The sequence below is a fragment of the Protopterus annectens genome, chromosome 17.part0 (assembly GCF_019279795.1).
Source record: "Protopterus annectens isolate FY-2018-M chromosome 17.part0, PAN1.0, whole genome shotgun sequence".
Classification (NCBI taxonomy): Eukaryota; Metazoa; Chordata; order Ceratodontiformes; family Protopteridae; genus Protopterus; species Protopterus annectens.
In genome coordinates, this window is record NC_056751.1 from 309127178 (window position 1) to 309139488 (window position 12311).

General features: G+C 39.8%; 1 protein-coding gene across 1 annotated transcript in view; it reads left to right on the forward strand.

Moving 5' to 3' along the window:
* Positions 1-12311, forward strand: part of QSER1 (glutamine and serine rich 1) — a gene marked incomplete at its 5' end in the record, with an annotated part of 2529639 nt that overhangs the window by 937494 nt on the left and 1579834 nt on the right. The window contains one exon of the mRNA XM_044059174.1: positions 1128-1232. Within this exon, the coding sequence (XP_043915109.1) occupies positions 1128-1232 (105 nt within the window). The remainder of the gene's footprint in view (positions 1-1127; positions 1233-12311) is intronic.

Below are 12311 nucleotides of genomic sequence, written 5' to 3' on the forward strand. Positions count from 1 at the left end.
AATACTAAAATTCTCTAGATAGTCACTGTTGAAGTGACACCTTTCCTCCTTTTGCAAAAATGACGGAAAAATGTTGAGGATGGATGACTGGATTATAGAGGATTGGTAAAATGGCAGCACAAGTTTTTTTTATAATGTTTCTGCATAGAACACACTTTTTGAGGTTATGCAAAAGCTGACAGTCTGCTAAGAGGCTTTTCAAATATGTAGAGTTGCTTTGAGTACCACTGCAAGACTGATGGATTCATATGCATGTTTGTATTGATTATCCTTATCTGAGGTTCTAGTATTTGCATTGGATGTGTAGCAGCTGTTCCACCCAGTGGTGTAAACCTTGGCTGTAGATGATTCACTGTTGAAGTGGCACCCTGACCCCATGTGAATAAATGGGAAAAGAGGTTGTGTATGTGGACGTGTACAGCAGCTGTTTGTCATTTTGTGGGCACTAAGCATTGCACATGCTATCAATCATATTTTTAAGTTATATACTTTTACATAATTAAATGATGGGCTCAAATTTCGTTATGTTGTTACTGTAGTGTACTTAAAAGAAAAACTACTGGAATTGTGTTCTGGTCTGAGATTTCCAGCAATTGTTTTGTCATATGAATATGTCGGGATTAATTGCAAGTTTGTTTTTGATGGTCTGAGTTGTAGTCAAGAATGTGAGATTTTTGTTTTGGTTTTAAAGATCAATTTGCAGTATCTTTGTGAATTCAGTTTTATCCGATGTTCAGTGATCTCAGAAAATATTTAAATAGCCATGGTGTGAGATGTGCAGGATGCAAAGCCCTCCTTTAGAAACACTGGGTGAAATGGAGTTTCAGTTGTCGCTGTTTCACTTTCAGTTTATTACTTTAATCCCTTCTGAGTGTTGATCACTAATATATTGGTTTCCAGTCATACATTTGTACTTTTGTTTTGCCATTCATTCTTTATGCATTGAAATCTTTCATGTAAAATGCACAGAAGTTGACCTGGTGCCTGTTAATATTTTGCTGTACCGTTGTGTCAGGTGAAACATTATTCTATTTCCTAATGCTTTTAACTTTATTCCAGTGTCATGCCTGAGTATGTGTTTTATTCATGTGCCAGTTATTTTGATTTTGCTTCTGTTAATCATTTAGAGCCACCAGCGCCACCATCAAAAAGGCAGAAAAAAATTAAGCAACTTAAGCAACTTCCATCTTCCAACCCCATTGACTGTCCTGAAGTACAGAGTAATGAAAATCGTAAGTATGCTAGCGGTTTTATCGATACTGTAGCTGTGTATTATATCATGTTATAATTTCGTTCTGAGCTTAACACACTTACCCAGTTCAGTCCGTACTAATTTCTTATGTTAGCTTCAACTGCTACCATGTCTGCTACTAGATTTACCTCTGTTAGCATTGGGGGGAGAGAGAGAAAAGCTTTTTTGCATTTTAAAGTTGGCTGCACACAGACCCAGTAAATGTTATCAGTTAGGGCAGAATTCATTTACTAGCTAGTAATTACACTGCCTGGATTCCAGCAAAGAAGACCTTTAGATAAAGTCAGAAAAGAAGAAAAAACTATGTCCGGAAAGAACTTTACAGCTTGAAGCAGTTCAGATTTCAGACTTGTAACAGATGATGATTTCCATTAATTTAACGGAAAAAATAATTGCTCTCAGAGGTGTTTAAAATAAATGAAACAGTGAAAGAATATTTAAAGTGAAATAAAATGAGGGAAAGACTAGTAGAAGTTTTTACTAGCTATGCAGATGACCTGGTAAAACTGCAAAAATCAGAGGCTGAAATGGAATAAAAGGGCTGGCTGAACATGAGGCTTCTCAAGAAGTTCTGTTTCAGAAAATAGGTGTGCTAGAAGACAGAGCACAAATAAAATCTAATATTTCTGCTGTACCAGAGAGACTGGAAGGAGCAGACTGCATTAACTTTATGAAAATATAGGTAAGCAACTGGGCTGGTATTTTGCAGCAGCATTGGTTAATTTAAAATCCACATTATTTGTATGCTTTACATCTGGCCAGAAAAAGTAGCTACGCCTTTTATTAGTAAATATGTACTCATACAAGCCAAAAGAGTTGCTGATGACAGAATTAGGTCAGAAAGTACAAGTATTAAAATTGACATCAAAGTTGTTGATTACCACCTCATTTTTTCCCATTTTACAGTGGTTGGGGTATCACATCAACACTGGTTAATGTGACCAATTGTAGAAAACTGCTATTTAGTGTACACCACCCAGAAGAGAAGCAAGTTTATACAGTTTGGGAATGTCAAGTGGCGGGTTTGAGATTCAAGTTGCTGTATCCAACTTTCTTCAAAATATTTTTTATCAGACATTTTTGGACAACGAATAGGCTAAGGAGAGAGAAAAATAAGTTTAGCTAACAAAAGGTGAGCTAACAAGCAAAGGAGAGCTTATGCTTCATATATTTCTGACAATAATAAAATCATAAGAGTCACTTTGCCAATGAAATCTTTTCTTTGGTTCCAAAGTAAAATGTTTGCCAGAAAAAACACTGACATTGAGTAGAAAAATCATTAGGACCTTGGATTTGATCCACTGACTGATTTTGGGAGATGGAGGTGATCAGGAAGGTGACCCAGCAGCATTGTTGAAGTTGAGTAAATAAATATGTCTGAGGCTAAAAAATATCAATCCTGTGACGAGAAATGTGGCTTTGCAAGAAGAATGAGAAAGATTGGAGTTTGGTTGACTGTTAAGCTGGTGGGTGAGTTGTAAAGTATGTACCCCACTTTGTGCCACTAATGTTTAGACAGATACTGAAGACTGAAAAAGCAATGCATGTTAAACAATTTTATTTCTCGATACTTGTATAAACATTTCATGATGGAAATAGCTGTGTTATATTGCAAATTAGTTTCTATAGTCTGCATACAGGGGTATTTTAAATGTGAGGTGGGTGAGTCTTATCACAGACTACTATACAAGTTAAAAGATATTAAAGCAAAAAATAACTTTTTCTTAGCTGTAAGATATTCAGGTTTTATTTGTACTGTAACGAACAAGGGCTGAATAGAAACAAGTAAATGTAATATGTTGTGATCTTGGGCTGTTGGGTAAGGGATGTAAAAGTGTACTTGATCACCTTATATGTAGAATTAAGTAGAATTAAGATAATTCCCCTCGTTTTGTAAAGGGGTGTTGAGATTAATGTCCTTGGTTTATATTACAGACAATTTTTTAAGCAAATAGGCTTGGAAAATAAGATAAAATGAAGAAAGGCATAGAAATGGTATTCTTGTATTTGCAAAGTCTTGTTGTTTTTTCCATTGTTAAAGGTTTTTAGTAGGGGGAAAAGGTCTGCAGGTGCAAATAAGTTATAATAGGGCTGAACACTGTGTTCTGGGTGAAATTTACAAATGTTATTCCATGCAACTGCAAGCCAATATTCTTTTTTGCATTAAAACCTTGGAGACCACACTTCTACAGGTGCAAGTAGCTAAACACAAGGTCTGAACAATGTCTGCTGAGTGAATTGCACACAGTCCAGTGTAACTAGCATTTAAAGGTACATTGTCAAGTAGTTCAGTGAAAAAAAAAATAAGCTGTTGGGATTTAATAAAGCAGTACACATTTTGTTGTTTATAGGTAGGCAGTGCACTTTTTCTTGAGGCTATAGGTTTGTTTACTCAAAGCATGTAAGCTGTTTTTAACATGTGGGAAGGAAATAGAGATATGAAAAGTACAGATTACAGATAAATTGGGAACAGACTGTATTGTGTGGTGTTACATGGGTGTCGCTCGTCTCACTCTAACATTAGATGACAAGCAGGCAGGGTATTTTGTTTAGATGCTTTAATACATAGAAACACATCAGGATGGATAGCAGCATCATAAAATATGAGCACTCTAGCAAACAGACCGACCTTAGGTACATACATGCTTACATCTTAGCAGCTTACTGCAAAATGGCATTGAGACTCGCATGCGCTCAGTATTTATACACTTGTGCAAGCTCTTGGATAGCTTCTTAAAGGTACAAATATATACACACGCATTGACCTATATCCTTTCTCTTTAAAAAGATTGCCCTTAATATAAACAACATTAGACATGTATTATGTACATTAGAAACAAAACAATGTTCATGTCCAAGTTGCTTCATATCTGCTACAGGGTTTACAGATGCAACCATATCTCGTAACGTAACATTTTTGACCAAATTTAGCAACAGGGGACAGTCTGTGGTGCACATCTCATATCAGGAACTTCTGGATTCGTCACAAGACCAGGAATGCCCTCTGGAACTACTTCTGGAATTGTAACACCGGACAACTCACTCTGAAAGTCTTTCTCACAGGCTGTGTGCTGTGGTATAGGCTCAGACACCGGTCTCAAATGTTTCCAATTCCACCTAAAGATTGCTCCTTGTTGATTCCACAATGTATGATCTCGGCTCTGGGCAAATAGTTTGACACCAATCCGATCATAACCTTCGGACATTTGCATCCTTAACACTTCTCGTAATGGATTGAGCAGTTTGCTGATCTTATAGTAGGACGTTTGGGTTAGGGGCTTCTTCATATTGGTTTTCACTGACCTGTTCTTGACGCATGGAACCAACAATTGACTACTGATTGGTAATGTGTTTCTGGTTTGTCTCAACAGAAGTCTCTGAGCAGGTGAACCAAGATGTTTATCGCGAGGATCATTTCTGAGATTTAAGAGATTCAGGAAAACATCACTATTAACTTGTTTTGACATCTCAAGTAACTGTTTTTCACTTTCAACTGCACAATGTTCTTCGCGTTTCACTGTTGCAGTCAACACACTTGGGTTATCCTGCCAGGGGTAGCCTTCAGTCAGGCCCGAATACCAGAGACTTAATATTTCTGTGTTGGTTGCTGTCGCTCCAGGACTGACGTCAAGTCATCAGTGGTATGAAAACAGGCAGCCGACGCTATTACATCAGTCTGTCTTTCTGAGGAGCCTGAAAGCAGAAGCAGTTTGCATGAGTGCCGGTCGGCTGCTAGCTGAGTTTTTTGTTTCACGAAATTGAAGTTCAAGTCTTCTAAACCTAAGTATCCTGTTGGGGATCCTTTTTTCTTGCTCTAACTCATGTCAGAAAAAGATAATTGTCTCACGTGTGGAAAGCAAATACCACACCGAGATTTCCATTTTTACTGTGTCACCTGTTTAGCCCCAGACCACAACGTCCTTCACTGTCAGTTTTGTGCTTTGTTCATCGCCAGAACTACACGTCATTGGGCCCTTATTGTAGCTAAATAATTTCGCTCTCGATCTCCGTATTCTGAAATGGCTTCAGTAAGCCATCCGACTACCGATCTTTCGAAAAAAGGTTTCTTTTACAGACTTTTCCTGGTACCCAGAAAAGAGGGCACCTGGCACCCAATCCTAGATCTGTCCATTCTAAACACCTTCCTGGTGGTACCAAAATTCAAAATGCTCACCCTCCAGCAGCTTCTTCCTATGCTATCCAAAGATACCCGGTTAACCACCGTAGACCTAAAAGAGGCCTATCTGCACATCCCAATCAGAGACTCTTGCAGGAATTATCTACGTTTCAGGGCAGGATCTATGCATTATCAGTTCTCTGCACTTCCCTTTGGCTTATCCCACTGCTCCCAGAGTTTTCACAAAATGCCTAGCTCTAGGCATTGGTTTTTGCAGACAAGTATTCAAATTTACCCCTACTTGGATGACTGCCTGGTTCAGGCAGACAGTCAGGAAAAGCTGTTGCAGCACCTGACATTTGTAAAGGACCTACTGACCTCACTGGGGTACACAATAAATGAAAAGAAATCCAAACTAGTTCCCAGTCAGAAAATTGTATTCCTGGGAGCAAGCCTGGACACAGCATCCCAGATGGCATTCCTTACTCCAGAAAAACAAGGCTATCTGACAGGCTATTTCTCTCAACTGGCCACCAGAGCCCAGTTATCCGCAAGGAAAATTCTGCAAGCTCTCTGGTTCTTAGCCTCCTGCATTCTACTAATTCCATATGCCAGACTGCCTATGAGGAAACTTCAGTGGTACTTAAAAAGCCTTTGGTGTCAACATTCCCAGGACCTGGAAAATTATTATACCTAGAATACCTTGTCTAAGGAAAGATTTTCTTTGGTGAGTACCAGCATGCAACCACAACAATGGACTTCCCTTTTCACAACCCCACACCACCCAGACCCTAACCACAGATGCATCAGACTATGCCTGAGGTGCACACCTGGATGGGCAGATGCATTCAGGGCCACTGGAGCCCAAATCAAATTCATCTGCACATCAACCAAAAAGAGATGCTAGCTGTTCAGCATCCTCTGACAGCTTTCAGACCCCATACTCTCTCCGGGGCCTCTACTGATCAAAACAGACACCACAGTGATGTGGTACATCAACATGCAGGGAGGAGCCCACTCTTACCCACTCTGCAGGCTAGCCATGACCCTTTGGCACACGGCTTCAACCATGCATATTCACCTGCTAGCACAATTCCTGCCAGGCAACCAAAACTCATGTCAGTCAACGTAAGCAGAAATCTCCTAGACCCACATGAGTGGCAATTAAACCATAGCACCTTTAGCCTCGTAACCTAGAAATCGGGTACCCCGAAGGTGGACCTATTTGCCTCCCACAACCACCAGCTCAGCAAATTCAGCACCAGAGAACCTCACAGCAAGGCCTGGAAAATGGATGCCCTATCCTTCCAATGGGTAAGCCTCTTGATCTATGCATTTCCCCCTCTACCTCTTCTAACAAGGGTATTACGCAAAGTAAGGGAGGAAAGACCAAGGGCAGTCTTGATTGCCCCAGACTGGTCACACCAACACTAGTACCCATTACTGCGCAGTCTGTCACTGTCAAAGGAAAAAACTTCAAAGACCAATTCACATAAGGTTCAGGTATGGCACCTTTTATTACTTGCAACAAGGAGACAAAAACATGCACATACAGGATTTTGCCTAATTACTAACAGGCAGTATGCTTCTCTTATACTGTTCTATAAAATGTTACTTTCTATGGTTGACGTAGTTAAAGACAACTTTCTGTATTGTTCTACAGCAAATGTTACTCAAGATTTTCTGCTGACATGTTCAGATTTAATGCTCAATATGTGTTACATGGAAAATGTTACTTGGATTTCCTGCTGACATGACTGGATTTATGAAAAACATGTGAGAAAAACAACCTGACCTTGGGGGCTTTAGCCCACTACAAGCTTCTATTGTGCAATTCTAATACATATGTTACATTTCAAGGTACTTTTCTAGCTTAGGTACAAGTAAATGCTGATTGCAGTTCATATTTTCAAGCAGCCTTTGTTTTCATTGTCAATAGCTTCTGCAGCTGTGTATTTTCTCATAGCATAGGTGGAAAATCAATAACTTTTTGTTTAAATCTCATGACATTAGTAGAAGTGATACATCTATTATTATTTTCCTGACAGCAGAAATTGAATGCTTCCCTGTAAATTTCCAAAGCATAAGCAAAGATCATAACTGCGCATATTTCATGACATTACAAGATTGGAATGCTTCTGCAGTTCGTACAGATTTATGCAGTGTGAAATAGAATAAATGTGTTAACCCTTTTTAAACCTCGAATGCACTAAGCATGCACTAAGCATATTACTAATACATATTTTTCTAACATTTCCCCCCTTTTAATACTTTATTCTACTTTCAAAATAAGCATAAACAGTTTTTCTTCCCCTAACCTCTTCCTACTCAGGATTTGCAGTTGAGAGAGTCATTCAGTTTAAACTTATGAAAGCATTTTCAAATTTTCAACACTTCTTCAAATTCAGCACCTTGATATAAGGTTTCTAAAACTGACATGTCTATAAAGTCTTTAATCAGTCTTTTCATGCAGGGGATGCAGCAGCAAACACATACCCCCAGTAGGATCATTCCTACACAGATGGCAATCAGAATGTTCATTAGGATACTGCCCCACCCCCCAAACAATTTCTGGAAAAAGTCCGTCACTGGATTTGGTCCTGGTTTGGTCATGGCCGACACTTGATGAATTACCTCAAGGTGATTGTCTATCTCGTGTTTATGGTCGGGAATATACGAACAGCACTCCTCCTGGATTAAAGCGCAAGTACCGCTTCTCGTCGCTAGGGTGAAGTAGAGAGCCATGCGGTTTTGAAGCACTACAGTTCTCATGGCATTCAGTTCATCAGTCACTAATTCTAGAGTGGAAAAGGTTGCATTGCTCATTACTTCGAAAAGTTTGGATAGTTTTCTCAGCTCCCAGATCGATTTTACTGCTCCATATGCTGGTAATATGCCTGCCCACGATATAACAGAATCACTCAAGTCCATGTGTGTTAGTCCATCGCCTACAGCATGATGATTTTTCCAGGGTGCATCGATTTGTCTTACTGGATTGACAGGCTTCTTGACGGCTTCTCGAACATTTCGGATTTTTCCTCAAGGTAAAACTGCTGTGTGTCGTATGGCCGGAACCAGGTAGCCCAAAAAACAACTGCCGGACCACTTCTCAGGTAACCACTTATATGCCTTTCTACCACATGCAAAATAACAATTTTCTACTTTAGTAGTAACTTTACTATGAATATACACTTGTCCTGCGTGAAACATTTTCTCTCAATTATAGACAGTTGTTTATAGAGAACAGAATCATGTCTTGCTTCCTCAATTGTTTTGTGCATCAATTTAAAAAATGAATCATAGTTTGTATTACAATAAAAACCTGTGTTATTAGCTTTAGTATAGCATCTATAAGGAACAGTCATATTGCAATTGCTCCAACCCACCTGGACTGTATCATTTTTGTAAAAACACACAGTTCCCTTTTGTTGAACAGACAAGTGCAATGCTATTTTATCTTGTGCTGTAATAGTTGATGCATCATGAACCAAGTTTTCCCAGGTCTCGTTGACCACTAGGGGGTACTGAAGTTAACAATAACCCCCCATATGCTGTTGGCAAAGCTGTGCAAATCCAGCAATTCGAAACATTGAAAGTCTCAGCATACACATATTTGATTGCCTGATAAATATTGAAGTTTGGATGCCAGTCTATGTGCAACTCTTCACGTTTATTCAGTTCAGTTTGTGTGGCTGGGAAAAGGAATGGCCACAACAAAAATATTATTGTCACTAGTACAGTTAACAGAATGATTATGCAATATTTCTGAAGAAGTGGTTGTTCTGCATTCCTATTTTCGCCAACTCTTCCGAGTATTTTTATTTGAATTTCTCTAGATTCTATCATTTTTGCTTTTAACATGTTGTCTTACTCTCTGCCCTAACAGGACCTTCAGCACCGATGGTTTCTTCACTGGGGTTGAGATGGATCAGTCTTATTGATCTGACGCCCCTTTGTAGCCAGACTTTGTGCTGAGGGCCCCGATGGAGAGGTAAGATTTTTGTCCAGTTCAAAGTTCTTGACTAGTTTGCAGGGCGTCAGGTGGATCCACGAGGCTCTCGCTGCGATTTTGACTGCAGTGGGTGTCGAAAGAAGCACCTGGTATGGACCCTTCCCACCTTGGTGACGTCCAATTCTTCTTTTTAACAGTTTTCACCCAGATCCAATTCCCTGGGATCACTGCCACTTCCGATGTTTTGGTTTGTTCTTTATCTGAAACAGAATTTGACTGCAACAGATGTTTAGAATTCAATAAATTTCTCATGTATTCAGCTAGTGTACAGTCAGCCTCCTGGTCTGCGGGCATGAGAGGTTTCCACTGGGGTATATAATAAGCCCTTCCAAATAGTTTTTCAAAAGGAGTCAATCCTTTTGCAGTCAGAACAGTTCTCGTGCTCAGCAGTGCCAGTGGCAGACAGTACACCCAATTCTTTTCTGTTTCTGCTATTAATTTTCTTAACTTATTCTTTAAAATTCCATTATGCCTCTCAACTAGCCCTGCAGATTGCGGATGGTATGCACATTGATTTTTTTTTAAGAAATGCCAAAATGCTTACTTAACTGTTGTATGGTTTGGTTTACAAAGTGTGTACCGTTGTCACTGTAGATCCTTTCCGGAATGCCGAATCTAGGGATGATTTCTTTAACAAGGACTTTCACTACCGTAGCTGCGTCTGGATTTTTGGTCGGAAAGGCTTCCACCCATCTGGAAAACATATCTACAATGAGAAGACAATACTTCTTATTTTCACATTTGTTCAATTCTATGAAATCCATACACATAGTATGAAACGGATATGGTGGTGTAGGGAAACTCCCTTGCTTGGGCTTTAATGCCCCTTGTGCATGATGTTTGTTACAAATTTGGCACATCAAACAAAATTTTTTAGAATAGTTTGTAAATCCATATGTTGTGAACACTCTGTTCACCAGCTGTACCATCCCCCCTGTTGAGACATGGCATTGCCCATGGCTCAACAAAGCTGCATATCTAAACAAATTAGATGGTAGTATCGGTTTCCCTTCTTTAGAGATGTACAGCCCCTTTTCGAGAATTGCTCCTCGTTTTACCCATCTTTGTTTTTCAGCTTGCGTAGTGAGTGTCTGCATTGTCTTTAACATTTCTAAGTCTAAAATCTCAGAGGGTTGTAGTTCCTCATTTAAAAGAAATACTTCTGAAGCTGCCTGTTTTGCAGCTGTATCAGCTCTCGCGTTACCTTTTGAAATCCTGTCTTGTTGCTTGGTATGAGCTGTGCATTTACAAATAGCTACTTTCTGAGGTAACTGAATAGATTCTAAAAGATCTAAAATAAACTGTGCATGGTTGATAGGTTTGCCAGTAGATGTTATCATTCCTTGATTTTTCCACTGTTGCACAAAAACATGTACAGTAGAAAAAGTGTACTGGCTATCAGTAAAAATATTCACACATTTACCCTTTGCTAAGGTACGTGCCCGTGTCAAGGCAATCAATTCTGCTGCCTGTGCAGATAAGTTGTGTGGTAAAGGTTTCGTTTCTATAATCTTGGTATCAGAAACTACTGCATATCCTACTAGGTTCTGTCCTGCAGGACCCCTTTTGCACCAGCCATCCACGTAGTATGTCACCTCTGCATCATCCAAGGGGACATCCGTGAGATCTTTTCTAGGTAGTGTCTTTTGCTCAATCACCTGCAGGCAGCGGTGTGGTGTGCCATCTGCAGGGGTTGGGAGCAAGGTAGAAGGGTTCAAAGTCGTGCATCGTTCAGTTGTCATGTGAGGTTGGCTCAACAATATAGTCTTACAGGAAAGATGCCTAGCAGGGGAAAGATATGCTACCTTCTCTTGCAGTAAAATAATTGCGACTGCATGAGGCACTCTTAAAGTGAGAGGGTGGAATAAAACTACTGAGGCCGAAGCCTGTACTGCCATTGCAGCTGCAACTACCGCTTGTACACAGTGAGGTAAAGACCGTGCCACTGGGTCTAGTTGTGATGAATAATAAGCAATGGGGCGTTGCTTGTCCCCATGCTGTTGTGTTAACACTGATGTCATATAACCTTGCTTACAATCTACAGTTTGGAAAAAACATTTATGGTAGTTTGGTAATCCCAGAACTAATGAGGACCCTATTAATTGTTTCAGTTTGCAGAAAGCAGATTCTGCCTCTGGTGTCCATTGTAACAAATCCTGTGCTGCCATAGGCTTTTTATATATCAGGTCAGTCAGAGGTGCAGATTCCAAAGCATAGTTTGGAATCCAGCTTCAGCAAAAATTAGTTGTACCCAGGAAGGACATCATTTCCTTCTTGGTAGTGGGTTTTGGTGCTTGCAAAATTGCTACTTTTCTGTCCTCATCTAATGTTCTACCCTCTTTGGATATCACATATCCTAGGTATTTGACTTGTTTTTTCCAAAGCTGTAGTTTATTTTTGTTTACCTTATGTCCTTCAGTGGCTAAAAATAGTAATAGCGCTATGGTATCTTTGCAATCTTGCTGGGTGGGGGCCGCCAGCAGGATGTCATCAACATAAAGTAGAATCTGACTGCCTCTTGGTGGGGTAAATCCCGCCAAGTTGCTTGCCATTTCTTGTGAGAATATTGTTGGACTTTCACAATATCCCTGTGGTAGTCGCGTATATGTATACCTTTTCCCCTGAAATGTGAATGCAAACCAATAGTGGCTGTCAGGGTGTATCAGTATCGAAAAGAACGCATTGCTGATATCTACCACAGAAAAATATTTCTGTTGAGGTTTTAAATCATTCAACAGGGTGTGTGGGTCTGGCACCGTAGGTGCCCTTGGTATTACTGCGTCATTTACAGCTTGTAAATCTTGGACCATACGCCATTCTCCATTTGCTTTCTTAACAGGAAATAAGGGTGTGTTACATGGTGAATCAGGAGATTCCACCAGCACCCCTTCCCTAAGTAAAGCTGCTATAATAGGTTTGATTCCTACCTC